Source organism: Monodelphis domestica, chromosome 1 (genome assembly GCF_027887165.1).
Source record: "Monodelphis domestica isolate mMonDom1 chromosome 1, mMonDom1.pri, whole genome shotgun sequence".
Classification (NCBI taxonomy): domain Eukaryota; kingdom Metazoa; phylum Chordata; class Mammalia; order Didelphimorphia; family Didelphidae; genus Monodelphis; species Monodelphis domestica.
In genome coordinates, this window is record NC_077227.1 from 548,517,616 (window position 1) to 548,535,319 (window position 17,704).

The 17,704-nt window shown below is 36.2% G+C and overlaps 1 protein-coding gene across 4 annotated transcripts in view; it reads left to right on the forward strand.

Moving 5' to 3' along the window:
* EIPR1 (EARP complex and GARP complex interacting protein 1) overlaps window positions 1-11,953 on the forward strand; it is a 279,220-nt gene extending 267,267 nt beyond the window's left edge. For all 4 annotated transcript variants that reach the window (XM_056813353.1, XM_001381318.5, XM_056813354.1 and 1 more), the window contains one exon: window positions 11,312-11,953. In XM_056813353.1, the coding sequence (XP_056669331.1) occupies window positions 11,312-11,486 (175 nt within the window). In that variant the 3' untranslated portion in view covers window positions 11,487-11,953. The remainder of the gene's footprint in view (window positions 1-11,311) is intronic.
* The last annotated feature ends 5,751 nt before the right edge of the window (window positions 11,954-17,704 follow it).

Below are 17,704 nucleotides of genomic sequence, written 5' to 3' on the forward strand. Positions count from 1 at the left end.
CCCATTAGTATAGTTTTACTATCTATTTCCTCCTTCAATTCTACTAGTTTCTCCATTAGAAATTTGGATGCTATACCATTTGGTGTATACATCTTGATTAGTGACATTTCCTCATAATCTATACTCCCTTTTATCAGGATATATTTACCTTCCCTATCACTTTTAATAAGGTCTATTTTTACTTTGGATTTTTCAGATATCATTATTGCAACTCCTGCCTTCCTGCCTTCTTTCTGTTAGTTGAGGCCCACTAGGTCTTGCTCCACTCTTTAATTCTGACCTTGTGAGTATCTACTTGCCTCATGTGTGTTTCTTGTAGACAACATATGGTAGGATTTTTGATTCCAATCCACTCTCCTTTTCGTCTGCATTTTATAGATGAGTTCATCCCATTCACGTTCAACTTTATGATTGTCATTTTTGAATTCCCTTGCATTTTGATATCCTCTCCTAGTTCTGACCTTTCTTCTTTTGCTATATCCTTTTAAACCAGTGGTTTACTTCTAGTCAATCCCCATATTCCCCTCCCTTGATATGATACCCTTTCTTTTCCCTTCTCTTTTTGTTCCCTTCTTGTTATTTAGGGTCTATTAAGTACTCTCCTCCCTCTCCTTCCCTCCCATTTTTTTTATTTTTTGAGCTCCCTACCCCCCTTCATTTACCATTCTTCCTTACCCTTTAATATAAGATAGACTTCAAGATACCAATGGGTCTAGATGCTCTTCCCTCTCAGAATTGATTTCACTGAGAGTAATATTTGGAGTAATATTAGCACTGTCTTCCTCTCCCTCTTATGAGAGTATTCTTCCCCTCCTCTTCCAATGTGTATCTTTGTGTGACAACAAATATTCTATTTATTTTATTTCTTCAAGTATCTCTTAGTATCATCATTAATTCCCTGTCACCTTTTTTTTCCCATATGATTTTATAGCCTTTAATGCCCCAATCTTTTCCTAGGAATCATTCTTCTATTTACTATAATAATGAAAACATTTTTGAGAGTTACAAATAACATTTTCCCCAAATATATATATATATATATATATATATATATATATATTCTGGTCTAATTGTAGCCCTTAAATAAGAGATTTTGAATAAAAAGAAAAGGAAAACATTTTTTTCCTTTTCCCTCTCTTTCATATGTACCTTTTCACATTTCTCTTGATCTTTGTGTTTGGATATCAACCTTTCCACTTAGTTCTGGTCTTTTCCTTACAAATACTTGGAAATCTTCTATTTTGTTGAGTGCCCATGCTTTCCCCTGGAAGTATATAGTTTTGACAGATAGGTGATTCTTGGTTGAAGACCTAGTTTTCTTGCCTTTCTGAATATCGTGTTCCAGGCCTTGTGGTCTTTTAGTGTTAAAGCTGACAGGTCTTGTGTGATCCTGATTGGTTCTCCTTTGTATGTGAATTTTTTTTTTTGGCTTCTTGTAGGATTCTCTCCTTAGCTTGAAAGATCTGGAATTTGGCAATTACATTCCTCGGAGTTGTCTTTTGGGGATTTAGTGTAGAGGGTGTTCTATGAACTCTTTCAAAGTAAATTTTGCCCCTTTGTTCGAGAACTTCAGGGCAGTTTTCTTTGATGATGTCTTGTAGTATGATATAAATGTTTCTTTTTATTTCTGGATTTTCAGGTAGACCAATGATTCTCAAATTGTCTCTCCTTCCTCTGTTTTCCTGATCTGTCACCTTGTTAGTGAGATATTTTATGCTTTCTTCTATTTTATCAGTCTTTTGACTTTGCTTTATTAATTCTTGCTGTTTTGCAAGATCATTGGTTTCCAGTTGCTCAATTCTGGTCCTTTAGGCCTGGTTTTCTGTTATAATCTTTTGATTTTCTGCTTTAACCTTTTGGCATTCAGCTATGATTTCTTCATTTTTTAAAACCATTTCACACTTCTCTTTCTAAAAGGCTTCCATCTTTTTGATGATAAGCTCCATTTGAGACTCTTCCAGGTCTTGTGGACAATTTCTTTTTTTGTTATTATTATTTTTTTTAGTTTTGCCTTTGTTTGAATTTCGCCCAGTATTTGCTCTATAGCCTGGGTTTTTCCTCCGTAAAAATTCTTGAGGGTCACAACTTTCTTTTTAGTTTTTTTGGAAGGATTTTGTGGCTCCTGTGCACAATTAACCATTTTCCTAGATGTTTTCAATTCCCTCTTTAGTAAGAAATCTGAGTTAGCTCAGCAGGTTCTTTGTGTATGGAGTTAAGAGAGCAAAGAGTGTGATAATGGACAAGTCACTAATTTGGATCTTAATTTCTTCACTTGTAAAATGGGAATTAAACTAGATGATGTCTTAATCTACTTCCATGGCACCCAAAGGCCTCCTAGAGCATATGTTTTTGTTATCATTAATTTTAGCTGTTATCATAGACTGTTCTTTGTTGTTGTTTAACTTATCTTCTTAGTTTGTTATGAGTCCATGGATACAGAAAATTTGCCTTATTTATTCATACATCTCTTCCAGCATCTATCTCAGGATTTTAGTCTAGTAGGTACTTAGTGAGTGTTTAATGAAGTAATATGTGTGTATTATTACACGTAGACACACACACACACACACACACACACACACACACACACACACCAATGTAGTGTAATGGAGAGTGCATTTAGAGCCACACAATATGGGTTTAAATTCTAGTAATGCTAAATATTACTTATCTGGATGTCCTTTCAGATTCAATTTATTCACCCATAAAGAGTGGGAGTTGAACTAGATGATCTTGGAGAGATGTCAGAAAATCCTTCTTTGGGGTTCATTCAATCAGTATTTATATTCTAGTGGCTGTTGTCTATAGACCTTTAGGACACTTTTCCTTTTTTCATGGATTAATTCAAAGCCTAATTCACAGTCTTTCTCTCCTCAATTCCTGCCCTCATACTCAAGGATTTTAGTAAACCTATAAACCTCCCTTAAACGTGCTAATCTCTGAAGTCCTTAGTTTACTCATTTCCTGTGACCCATTCCTTTATCTTTCCATAGCTACACCCAGAGATTAGTGGTCAGTGATCTTAACCATCACCTGCACATGTTTCACATCTATGTTCATAAACTCTAGAATTACTTTATCTGATCTAAATTTTGTTAGTCCATTTCTCTCTCTTCTTTTAATGTCCAACCCTGATCTTTATGCTCTTCATTGAGATCTCTAGCCCCTTTCACTCTTTGGTTCTTCTCCAGTTCTTATCACCCTGGATTAGACCATACTCACTCTTCCTTTTCCTATTATCTTGATCCCTTGGTGAATCATTCCAGTTCTACAACGGTCTCTTTTCTCAAGCCCCCCATACCTCTTTTCCAATGAAATATCCTACCCTGCTATACCCCAACATTGGATTACTCCTATCATCCGCTTTGATCCTACTCACATGCTATAGCTGGAAAAAATTAAGAAACTATGCTGAATCTGATCCAATTTACTGTGCTTCCTAGTCCACAACAGATTTATATTGCATAATTTCAAATGAGTCCTCATAGCAGAAAAGTAAACCTTTTATACTTTCTAATGAATTCACTATCTCAATCACCACAGTGATTTTTCTAAAACTTTCCATTGTAAAAATTAAAATTAAATCTTAATAGTAAAATGTTATATTTTAAGGGATGTTTTAAGGATTATTAGAAATAAAGGAATAGAAGGGATATATAATAAAGACCACGTGCCCAAGACTGATTAGCCATTTCAAAATCCCTACTCACCATCACCATGCTCACCAACAGGGCCAAAAAAAGGCGGGACCCTCCAGGTCCCCACCTAATATCCCCTGTCTACAGGAAGTACATAAGGAGAGGGAGTCAGTGGGCTCCTGGGAAATGTAGTTCTTTTTTAGGGTAATAGATTTCCAATTATACATTCCCCTTGAGATCCATGGAAGACTAGTCTCTCCAATGAATCTTGTAAATATAACCAACTTTGAAATTAGAATAATTTGAGGAAAAGTGGAAAAAGAACAAACTCATGATTGCTAGAGGCATTGACAGAAAGCCAATTAAGGGGCAGTCCCCTTTGGCATCAGAGTATACATACAAAAACAAAATACATTCAATCCCACACAGTTCAAATTACCACATCCAAAAGTTCATTCTGGATCTTCTGGTGCAGTGAGTGGTCTATGGAGGCATCTTCATAGTGCCTTTTCCAAACAGTTCACTTTCTGGATTTGGAGAGGTAGCGTGTTTCTTATCCTAAAATTACTCTCAAAAGAATTTAAACTTTGCATTTTGGAATAATTATACACCTCCCCCAAAAGGATTTTGAAAAACACAGGGATCACTTAGGAATGCATGGCTGAGTTATGAGGTATATGAATCAATTGGCAAGAGAAAATCAAAAACATCAAAAAAAATCCAAATAAAAGAGAAAAGATAACTTCTGGATGAAATATAGACTATCAAAGTCTTATGTGTAAAAATTCTAAGTAAAGGAAAAATAAACCTATAACAGGTTCTTGAATCAGGTCCAATTAAAGTGATTTAAGGAATTTTGCATTTACCTAATCAGTAGCCAAGAGTTGCCATATTATGAAAGACAGAAAAGGGACTAGATTTTTGAAGCAAATGGGAAACAGCATTACTTGGTCCAATTTTATGTATTTTTCTCAGGGATACTGGAGTCAGAACAATTGATGTTATATACTTGATATTGAGTGTGTGTTACAAGGATGTCCTGCATTTAACACATGTTAAACAGCCACAACCTCGAGTCTCACATATGATCAAGTCCTTGAGCTCTTTGAGCAGAATGTCAACAATCCACATAGGATTGGTTTGGTTTCTTTGACCTTGTGCTTAATTGGCACTATGCAAGTAGCTTTGTGCTTCTTTGGTACTGTGAAATGGCTCTTTTTGTATTCCCTTTTCCTGGAATTAGACAGAATCATTAAAAAGTCCCATAATTTTTTAAACAATCAATGGCATAATTTTTATAGTCTAAAGCTCTTTGGGTATACATTGACATTAGGTCAAATGTATTTTAAACTTATATTACAGCAAAATAAAAAAAAATAAAAGAAAAATCTCAATACTGTTGACATGTGTTTCAAATACAAAAAGGAGAGAAAAAATAAAACTGAAATAGTATATTGCACATGGAAGCAAAACAATGATAAAGAAGTTTTAAAAATCAAAAATATATAGCTTATAATCATTGGCACACCAGGTCAGCTAGGGAAAGGTAGAATACAAAGGTTTCTCACCCAAAAATGAGATCCATTTCCTCTTCAAATTTAGCCATGATCCACTCTGAGTGGAAATGATTTTCACAAAGTAACAGTTTTTTATAATGAACAGTAGTACAACAGGTAATGCCCATTCAAGAAGTATCAAAATCCCCAAAGTTATAATAACCCATTTAATGACAATAGCAAACAAACCCACTATCTTTAGGATTCACCTGAGTCTGCTGTATGACATTTAAAATTAATGGATACTTGTCACAAGTTTTTCAGGTGTAGCAATCTTATAATCTTGACTGAGATATTAAAAAAAAAAACCTATTATTGCCATCAGTTCAAAAATGTGACAGAAGAGTCTAGAAAAAACCAAACCTCTATACTATTGATGTTGGGTCTGAAAAAATGTCACCAAGAATCTAGATCATTATGGTGGAAGGGTATAATGAGCAGAAGATTCACAAATGAGAGATGCTCCCTCTTGGGAGCTATCCAGGGATACCATGCCCTGGGATCAACTTCCCAGCTCCTTTGGTATGAGACTGTTATGTTCCACCCATTCACATTTTTACAAATACAGAGGTGGGGATTATAATAGTGCCAGTATTAAAATGGACCCTTTACCTCTTGTTACAGATAACTCAGAGGTAGACAAAATGATCCGTCAGAGTTCTTGGAGAAAAAAACAAAAAGCTTAAAAATCAAGTCTAAAGACCCCTTAAAATCAATTTGAGATATTTAATTCATTAAATTTCCCAAAAGTTGTTATACAATTATAACAAGTTTTGATGAAATCCATCCATCCTCTATGTGACAATTTGCAAAGCCAAAATGGAAGAAAAAGCTGTTTTTTTTTATTTTTATGGGCCTATTCAATAATATTTGTTCAGTATTGTTATAGGGGAAAGGTAACAGAATATAACAATAGTTAAAACACAGTAGATTAAAGCTGATTCAGTATAACAGAATAGTATTAATCGGATTAATATATGAACTTATAACAATAAAATTAAATCTAAAGCAGACAATCAGCAAAATACAATAAAATACAGAAACTTTCATAAAACAATAGAGTCTGAAGAGGCTTAAATTTTTCACCCCCCAGACTCGTTAAAGTTCCTTTCTTTATCCTTTCAGATTCCTATTGTCAGAGCTCTGGGAACTCCCATAGCGAGGGAGAACATGTGTTTAAGGAATCTCAAACCAGATGAATCTTAGAGACTGGGCAGACCCAAATGGCAAAGGGTTGTAGGAAGTTTAATTTCTCCCTTTAATCTCAGGCAAGATAAGTGAAAGGATCAGTGCACTCATGAAAAAACATCCTAAAGCTGGAAGCTGTTTGAAATAGGTAATGCACTGCTCTTTCAATGAGTGAGCCATGCTTGTAATTTACTTCCTGTTTGGAAGAGTAACTTTTTCCCCCTTCCTCCCTGAGGTCCTGTGCCACGTGGAGGCTAATTATTGCCTAGGGAAAGCACACTCAGGTCTTTTCACCAACTGCCCAGAAAGTGGCTCCAAGAACTCCCAGCTTCTTGGCGCTAACAATCAGCATCACCAAAAGGATCAGCAACAGGGGCAGCTACCAGGGTTGGGGCCCAGGGCTGGGGCCAGAGCAGGAGCAGGAGGAGGAGCGACCTGAATCAAGAAGTTCAAGAGTGGATGACTGGAACAACCCAGGAAGCTGGATTGGCAGCATTATTAGCAATGCCAGAGATAGCAGCAAGGAACTGAGGAACATGGGCTCAAGCAGAGAAGTGACTTATCTCCTCTTCCCCAAGAGTCCCCTGGCTAAAAATAGCCCAGCTGGTAGGGAAAGAAAAAGGCAGCAGCACCAAAGAGAGTTAGGAGTTCTCTTGGAGTTTGAGAGTGTGGGTGGGTGGGTTGGGTGGGTGAAAAGCCTTGGCAGGAGAAACATGACTTAAAAAATTTTATCTAGGCTATCTTAAAAAGACTAAGAATTCCTTCTCCCAATGGTTGCCATCAATGTAAAAGTTAAAATTAAATCTTAATAATAAAATGTTATATTGTAAGGGATTTATTAAAGATCATTAGAAATAAAGGAATAAAAAGGATACAAAATAAAGACCACATGCCCATGGCTGATTAGCCATTTCAGAATCCCCACTCACTACCATCATGCTCAACAATAGGGCCAAAAAGAGGGTGGGATCCTCCATGTCCGTGCCTAATATCTCCTGTCTACAAAAAGAACATAAGGAGAGGGAGTCAGTTGGCTGCCAGTAAATGTAGTTCTTTCTTAGGGTAACAGATTTTTAATTATATACTATCAATCCTCCCACATTCATATCCCCCTTGCTCTTCTCTCTTAGCTGATCATCTTCTATCCCTGAGCATCATGTTGAGCCATACAATGTAATTTGGAATGATGATTTATTGATCTAACTAAAATAGAGGTGTATGGGAAAGCCATCTAATCTCTGTTGAAAAGACCAGGTCCAAAATCACAAAGACGTCATGTAGGCCACACAAATGCAATTAATTGAAAATGGATGCCAGAACCAATAGATACAGATTATGAAGTCAACATGTAAAAATCAATAAAAATAACATAGTTTGCTTTGTTTTGAAAAAAAAAGGGGGGGGGGCAGCTGGGTAGCTCAGTGGATTGAGAGCCAGGCCTAGAGACAGGAGGTCCTAGGTTCAAATCTGGCCTCAGACACTTCACAGCTGTGTGATCCTGGGCAAGTCACTTGACCCCCATTGCCTAGCCCTTACCACTCTTTTGCCTTGGAGCCAATACACAGTACTGACTCCAAGATGAAAGGTAAGGGTTTAAAAAAAAATCTTATTTTACCGAAAAAAAAAGAACATTGATCAAAAGTTCTCTGTTCGATGGTTCTTCTTGCCATGATGGCAAACCATTTTACCTGCACAAGTGACTCCATTCTATTTAATCCCATCTCTTCTAGCAGATGGCTCCCTTTATCATCCCATTCTTTCACTTATCTTCCATGTCTTGTCTACTGACTAATTCCTGACTTTCTATAGACTTATGTATTTATCCCCCATTCTCAAAAAACAGTCACTTGATCCATCCAACCCCTTTCACTTTTATCATCCTATATCTTTCCTGCCATTTGGTGCTAAGCTCCTTGAGAAGGCTTTTCACAATAGTTGCTTTCATTTTCATTACTCTCACTCCCTTATTAATTCTCTACAATATCTTCCTCCAAAGTTACCAAATGTGTCTTAATTTCCAAATCCATTGGTCTTTCTTTAATCCTCATTCTTTTTGATCTCTTTGTAGCCTTTGACACTGCCAATCACCTTTTTTTCCTTGATACTCATTTTTCCCCTCATATTTTCATGACACTGCTTTCTTTTCCTTTACTTTTTTCAGATCATGCACACTGTGTCTATTTCCCAAGGCTCTATTCTGAGATCTCTTCTTCATCTGTACTATTTCACTTGATCTCACCAACCTCCCTGGTTTCATTTATCATCTCTTTGTAGATGACTGTAAGATCTACTTGTTCATCCCTCATTTCTCTCTGAACCCCTGATCTTACATTTCCATTTGCCTATTGGATATCTTGAACTGTATAGTCTACAGATATCTTAAACTTCACATGTCCCAAATTGATCTTATCTTTCTCTCAACTCTCCTCCTCCCTTCCTAAGTCCATTGTTACTTTCAAGAGTGCCACCATCTTCCCAATCATCCAGGCTTGTCATAACCTCATTGTCATCCTTAATTCCTCACTCTTTCTCTCACTTTCATATCCAGTAAATTGTCAAATCCTGGCATTTCTCCTTTTGTTAGTACTGCTTGTATATACCTCTTTCTCTCTTCTGATAGTACCACTATGCTGGCACAAGCTCTTTTCTCATGCCTAGACTATTAAAATAGGCTGCTGGTTGGTGTTCCTGCTTCAAATCTCTCTCCATCTCATCTATCCTCCACTCAGCTGTTAGTTAAATTGATCTCTCTAAGGAACAGATCTGGCCATGTCACAGGCAAATATTCTAGCCCTGCCACCTCTGTTTAGTATGTCCTTATTACTCCCCAGGATCATATATAAAAATCCTGTTTGGTTTCTAAAGCTTTTTATAACTTGACCTCTTCCTTTCTTTTTATTCCTTATTCCCTCTCCCCCATTTCAATATACATTTTGATCCTGTGATACTGACCTCCTTCCTCTTCCTTGCATAAAGCACTCCAAATCCTGGCTTTGATCATATTTACTGGTTGTCTCCCATGCCTAAAACTCTATCTTTCCTCAGTTTTTCCTCCTAGAATCCTTGGATTCCTTCAAGACTCAATTAAGTGTCACCTTCTGCAAAAACAAACAAACAAACAAACTTTTCTCAGTTCTTTTCATCTTTATGCCTCCTCTATATTTATAATTTAACATATATATACATACATATACATATATATTATTTGTGCATGCTTTTTTGCATATTGTCTCCCACATTAGGCTTCTTAAGAGTAAGGACTGGGCTTTTTTTTTTTAACCCCCAGCACTTAGCACAGGCCTGGCACATAGCAGGTACTTAATAGTATTTATTGATTGACTAAATTTTATACTTCTCCCCATAGCAATTAACATTAAATGTTTCACAAATGCTCTTTGAATGGAATTTTAAGTGAATTGATATAGTATATCAGTAACTTTTAACAAATCTTATTACTTCATAATGCCTCCCTCTTCCTTCACTTGTAAAAGATTCTTCTTCAATATAGTAAGAAAAACACCTGGAGCTTGCTCACCTGGTAAGCATTCTGTTTTCAGAAGTGAATATAACAGACATAATCTAAAAGATACTGTGATGTACTGTAGCCAGATTTAGGTTCTAGTTCTATTTCTGCGACTAATTATTAGTAGATAGACTTCTTAGATTTTCTGGGCTCCCTCACCTTCCTTGCCTCAGCATCCTTTAATTAGCTACAGAAACACAAATGAAACTATCTTTTTTTAAAGGATCTTGCATTCCATTTGGGGATACAATATGAACAGATAAGTAGATACAAAATAGATGCCTGGTATTTTGAGAGAACAAGCATTTTGGCGGGGCTGGAGAATGACTTAGGAAAGGCTTTCTGTAGGAGATGGTACCTGAACAGAGCTTTGAAGGAAATCAGGGATTCTACAAGTTAGAGGTCAGCAGAATATACACTCCAAGTATGAGGAAGACCTGGAGAGGCAGAAGTGAAGACAACAGGAGTTAACAGCTTTTTTTCTAGGAATTTGGGGAGAAAGGGAGGAGAGAAGGAAGATAATATTTGGATAGGATGATAGGATCTAGAGAGATTTTAAGGTTGGGAAACATATCGCATGTTTTTAGGCAGCAGTAAATGAGCCAATAGTTGGGAAGAGACTGAAAATGAGAAAGGGAATTATTATAGGGAATGAGTGGGAATATGGTAAAGGTTTTTGATACAGAAAGGAGAGAAAACACAGTTTAAAGAGAATGGCCTCTATTTTTCTCAGCAAAATATGAGTCAAGGTTCCTCAGCAGAGAAGGTCAGGATAGGAGGGAATGTGGGAATTTTAAGACAAGAGAAGCTTTGAAGTAACCAAATGAAGGTTTTGGACTAGATAATATTAAAATATCTTCAATCTATATGAGAGAGAGAGAGAGAGAGAGAGAGAGAGAGAGAGAGAGAGAGAGAGAGAGAGAGAGAGAGAGAGAGAGAGAGAGAGAGAGAGAGGAGAGAGAGAGAGAAATTCTAAGGGGAATTCAGGGGAAAGGAGTCTCCAAGACCATGGACCTCCCTCGGAGGTTGACTGATCTCCCTATCCATTTCTGTTTCCACTATTTTGTTACAATCAGGGAAGGGCCAAATCCAATCTTCACATAATCCTTTTCTTGCCCTGATTTTTCTCATGAATAAATGAACTATCTCTTTAATGTGCCCTATCCACCAACATAAAATAAATAGCACCCAAGCCATGATGGTTCCATCAGCACAGAAATATGAGGTGGCATTATCAAGAAATGAAATAGAAGTTGCTTTACTTCATAGTTACAGTTTCAGTGTGTTCTTACAGATCTAAACTACAGCCTGCCTCAAAATTCAACATTGGTGTGTTTGGCTACAGTGGGCACATCCCTGCTCTGGTATGTGAAACATGATTTTTTTCTGTTTTTGTTTGATTCTAGAAGCAAAGAGCCATTGCCTGACAGTGTCATTGCCACCTACGAGGAGCATGAAGACAGCGTGTATGCAGTGGAGTGGTCTTCAGCAGACCCCTGGCTTTTTGCCTCTTTAAGTTATGATGGAAGACTTGTTATTAACAGGGTTCCCAGGGCTCTTAAATATCACATATTACTCTAATTCATTTGGATGCCATTCCTGATTCATCCTCTTGGCATATTTGTGAGAATTTGCAGTTCTTTGGAGGTAATTAGTTTTCCAAATAGATCTCACTCTAAGAGAAACTCATATTGCCTTCTTTTAATGTTGTAACCATTTATAAATAATAATAAAACCCTTTACCAACTAACTATATAAACCGACACTTAAAAAAAAGTTTTCTTTTTCTATTAGAAGTGGAAAGTGACATCTTTGGAAAATATACTGAAAATATTTGGGGGTGAGGGAGGGCGGCACTTTATCCCATTTCAATTCAAAAAAAGAGTTCCTATCTAATCACTGCTGTTTGTTTTTTGTTTGTTTCAAAAGATAATGTGTAAGGTTCATGAAGATATGGAAATTTTTTTATTCCTATTTCTATACAAATAACCTTGTCTTTCTTTGGAGTAATTGTCCTTATAATAATAAACAAGGTCATGTTTCATTAATTTTTCTGGTTCCTTCTTTAATGAATGACTGTCACTATTTATTTTGCCATCTTAAAAGGATCTGCATTTTCTTTTTCTGACTGGGCCCAGAAAAATGAAAGGCACAGATAAAGTTATGTGATTATAAAGAAGTTTCCTTTTCTTCTGACTCCCCACAGTCAACCCTGAGAACTCCCCAAGAGAGTTCTATTTGCCACAGAATAACTTTACAGATTGAGGCATTCATGGTTACCATATCATCAGCTATCCTGTAGCCAGATTCCTCACCCTCATTAGTATCCTGGGCAATGTCTACTATAGTATGCCTCAGGAGTCCCAAGAAATGTCCAGTAATGAAGGTTGTATTTTTAGTTTTCATTAAATTTTGTTTTTCACCTTTGAGCCTATTCTAATCTGTATGTGTATCATTCTCTATTATGTACCATAGTTTTTATAATGTGGGTATAGTCAATATGCTTCTTTTATCATTCTAGGAAATAACTTGTATTCCTCTTTTTAGTCAGTTGGATATCCCTATTTGATGATTGTATAACTATTACAGTCTTGCTCTTCTCTTTCTCAATGGACCTTGTTAATCAGATCCTCATTTTGTGACCTCACCATCCATCCATTAGCCTTCCTTTGGGTCAGTTAGGCAACTCTATGGCATATTTTTCTGTCCTAAATTGCCAAATAAGGAGGCAGCTTAGTGTAGAGAGTATGACCCTCATGTATATCTACCCCAGACCTTGACCTTTGACAAGTCATGAATCTCTGTTTTCTGATCTTTAAAATGGAGGGTCTAGAGAGGAGGACCCTCAAGGTCTCTGACAGCTTAGACAGTCCATAACAGGCCATATTTTGTAAAATTAAAAATAATATAAGAGAAATAATGTTCTGGAGTGATTGTCAAAGTTATTCCTATGGGATTTGCCGTAGGGGTTTCTAACTATATGTGCTCAGGACAAGGGAATATGTCAGTCCCAACTGAATTTTATTCATTACTCTTGGCCGTTTTCTTCTTTCCAACACAATCACTGTCAGCTTGTGTCTGTGTACTTGGGAAGAACATGAAACAGTCTTAATGAGTCTTTTTTGACTGATACACAGCCCACAGCTGAGGACACATCAAGGATGCTGATATTAGAATATAAAGAATATCATCAAGTTCCTTTTGTTATTGTTCTTGCTACTATATTTAATTTTTGTTCGAGAAAAGATCTTCAAGGAAAGAAGCTTGCTAAATCCTAAATCCAGAGAATGAACTATTGAAGAAAGATGCCAGAAAACCTACATCAAGAAGATCCAGAATGAACTTTGGGTGTGGTTGATTGAACTGAAGTTTGATTGAACATTTATTTGAATGTATACTCCTATGTCAAAAGGGGACTGCCCCCTAATTGTTTTTTGTCAATGGGCCCAGAAAACATTGGTTTCACTGTCTGTCTTTCTTTTATTTCCCTCTTATATCTAACTATTGTAATTTCCTCTTAGAAGGTGAAATTATGCACGTACCTACAGTTAGAAAATTTGAAGGTACAGAATGATTAGGTTTAGTGGTCAATTGGGAAGACTAGTCTCCCAATCATCAGGGGGGATTGTGAACTTTAGATTTCTCTACCCTACTTAGTCTAACAAAATCAGGAATGTCTACACCCATACTTAAGGATTAAGTATGTAGGAGGATGGCCTTCAACAGACATGTGCTAGCAAATGACAAGTCAGAAACAACTGACAGACCCGTGGGCTGTCCTAAGTCAAGCTTAAGCTACCATTGGTACATGTGAGATGCAGGAAAGTAATGTAAAACTCTCTATATATTTCGCGTCACTTCCTCTCTCCAGTCTCTTTTCCCGGAGAGGTGATTCTGATTGGCCGCGTGCAAAGCATTCCAGCATCTTGGCGTGGCAGCAGCTATTGCCCGGTTTGGTGGTGAGTTTTCCTTGATATTATACTGGGAGAAGCTGAGTAGGCTAGTTCAGGTGAGACATCTTAACTGAGCTCTCTTGGGGTTTAGGGTGATTCTTTTCTCCTTAACCTGCCAAACATTATCCTCTTAGAAAGCCTCTAATCTTCTTCAGAAACCTCATTGTGGAGGTCTTTGGACTTCCCCTGGCACAGGCGAGGAGGGAGAAATTTTATATCCTCCTCTCCCTTCTCCTTAATTTCTTTCCTCTATATTAATTAAAATCACCATAAATTTCCAGCTGACTTGAGTATTTTATTTGGGATATTCCCTGGTGACCAAAATTAATTTAGATTAGGTCACATCCCTAAAATTATCCTTACACTACAGTATGGGTTTGGTGCAGACTAAGTAAATGATTCTGGTAGCAGGGGAGGTTTATGATGAAAAAAAAAAGGCTTAATTTTTGGCTGATATGTTGTTTTTTTGTTTTTTTTTTAAGAGTTATATAGGAATGAATTGAAAGCAGCCAACTTGGGATATTGGTAGTGAGACATCACTTATCTGACAATTTTGGAGAATTAGCTATTTCACGTGAATGAAGTTTTGATACATCCTTGTGAAGGATGCTTAATTTAATTGGATAATTATTGGTGACTTCTGAGCATTCATTATTATAATGGAAAAAATTATAATATAATATAGTCATAATATCTGGGTTTGGGTCCTAGCTTTGCCTCTGATTAGATGTTTGGCCTCATCTCTCTGGGCATCACTTCCCTAATCTGTAACTTAATAAAGTGGGTCTCATGAATGTTAAGATCCTTTTGAATTTTAAATCCAAATGTGCTATTATGATATTACATATCAATGCCCTCTGGAGCTACTGAGGTATATAAATACTTCTTTACAAAATGGTGTTAGGCTATACTTTTTTGAGTTTATATCTGTTTTGCATAGTTTTTCAGTTTCTTCCTTTTTCAAGCTATCAGATATTTCTTCTTCCTGTTTCATTGCCCTCTAGCAATGTCTCCCTTACTTTGAGTTATTGCTTGAAATCCATGGTGGACTATGCAAACAGATAGTCATACCTGGTGAGAATTATGTGTAAAGTAAGAATCAGCGGACTCAGAGATTACTATAGCATTATTCTGATTATATTTAAACCCTGTCTCTTAGTTTGGGTGATATTGCCTTATTCCATTCTGCTTTGTTTCGATGGCAATGTGGTGTAGTAGAAAGAATCCTAGACTTTAAGTCAGAAGAGACCTAGGCTCAAATTTCAAATTTAACAATTAGTAGCTATATGACCATAGTACATTATATGACAACACTCAGTCTTTAATTTATTCATTTTTATTTATTATGTACCTGCCATTTGTAAGGTATTTTGTTCAATGTCATGACTCAGTGTCAAATTCTAATAATGTGCACTTAATTTCAGCTCTCAGGGAGCATTTATTTATTTTACCTGTGAGAAATTTGACCTCAGTTTCCTGATTTGTAAAATAGTGATGATAATACTTTCACTCCTTAAATCACACGTTGTTTATATATATATGGTTGTAATAAAGAAACTACTTTATAAACACAAGAGGATTATAGAAATGGGAGAAATTTCTTTTGAGCTATTTGATTCTCATCTTCAATTCCCCATAATCTGTTTTAAGATTTCTACATGCTGATAAGAGTATTTCATAATTTCATAGGTGATCATTTTTTTACCCTTAAATTCTCAGTCTTGCTAGCTACAATTTATATTATATGTTTTGACAATTTAAAGAATCAGTCTTTTAGTCCAACCTATACAAGAAAGAAATCCCTACTATAACAGCCAATACGCAATTCTCTAAATTCTGCTTGAGATCTTGGAGGAGAGAGAAACAACTATTCTTTGTTATGAAGCCCGCATTTAATTTTATTAAAAACTCCTTCCCATTATTCCTTCTTTTTCTCTCCAGAGCCAACAAGAAAATCTCTTCCATGTCACAATCTTTCAAATACCTGAAGATAGCTATCTGGTTCCCATCTGAGTCGTCTTCTCCAGAGTAAACTATTCTAGTTCCTCTAACCAATCCTCATATAACAATACTTTATATTTCTCTTCTGTTCATTGTAGAGTCATCTTGTTCATTTTTTTTTAATTCTGAAATTTGATTTCTCCATTATTTTTTAAAAATCAGATCAAATATTTATTGATTGTTAAAACAAGCAACCGTTGCCTTCTGTTTATCATCTCATTTTGTTTTTCATTTTAGCTATTTGTTCTATTCAAGGTTTCTTCCTTTGAAGTTATTTTTAAAATTTCTTATTTTTAAAACTCACATTAATTTGATCAATCATCTTTTTTTCTATTTTATTCAGTTCCATGATATTTTAAGAAAAAACTAGACATTTTTGGTATTAAACTAATTTAAAATTAGTAGGTATCAAAACCTAAGCACCTCCATACTGCTTAACACATCTTGTTCAATTCATCAGTAACCCATAAAAAGTCTTAATAATGAAGTAGTAATTTTGTCATCAAATCATTTATTAGGCGCTCAGGTCATTACTGTAATCACATGAAAGTGCCCTAATGATGAGGACCTGAATTATAATGATGGACCACTAGCATGTAATTATTAAAATGCAAACATTACAGAAAAATTTTTTCTATAGTAAAAAACGCTTGGACATCTAAGTTCTTCCTGTAATACTTTTAAAATTCAGGTCTATACTCACCAGTATTTTCTCTTTGGAGCAGGTGATTTAGTATAAAGCTAAAAATGGCATATGCTCCACCTTGGAATAAAGTTTATTTTATTTTTGCAGCTTAGGTTCATTACCAGTGATAAACAAATAATACTGCTTTTTATCACTGAGGAGAGAGGGAAAGCAGTTTAGCAGGGTTAGGCCAAGGTTTGGTCTGTTTAGTCTCATCTGCTCTCTTTTGCTCACTCTATAACACAGGGTATCTGCTGTGAGCCATCACATGCTAGTAGCCGTTTGCAAGGTCACTGGTGAATAAGATTAATATCATCCATAATATATTGTTCACTGGGCTTCTGCCCTTGCTTCTTATCATCCAGACCTAGCTGAATGAAGCAATAAGGTTATTATTAAGGCACAACTTTCTCCATCTTAGTGTATTTTTGCACCTGGGCTAAATTGAAAAGAAACAGGATATTTTAGAGATTGGAAATATTAAGTTGTGAACTTGGGACTCACATTACCCCCAGTCTTTTTGTCATATACATGAAGTAGGTCCATTGAATTAGACTGAGAAAGTTATGAGATGTTTTTTTCTTCTCCCTCCGCCCCCCTTGTCAGTAACCAGGGCAGGACTTGATGGGAATAGTAAAAGATGAGAACCAGAGTGGTACAGTGCATAATACACTGATATAAGAGCCAGGAGACCTGTGTTCTAGTCCCAGTTCTGTTACTAGCTAGCCTTAAGCAAATTGTGTAACCTCTCCAGACTTTGGGATCTACTTTTGTCAAATGAGGTGATTAGCATAAATAATCTCAAAGGCCCCTTCTAACACTTAACATTGTACATGTGTAGGATAAAAAGATGTGTCAAGAGCCTTCTCATCATCCAGGAAGAAAAACTGAATTTATCTACATTGTGGCTGTTTTCCAAATAAAGTCTATTGTTGCTCCTGCCCAATACATTCACTTTTTCAGTCACAGAGAAAAGAGACAAAAAAGCAGCAAACTGAGGAGTAAACGGCATGAAGATTTTGGGGAGGGGAGAGGCAAAGGGAATGGAGCAAAAACTGAAGAATGAAAAGTAAATTGGAAAAGATAAGATCAAAGAACTATCATCCCAGAACCTGCAAGAATGGAACAGAGGGATAGACATTGAAAACAAAAGTGAAGAG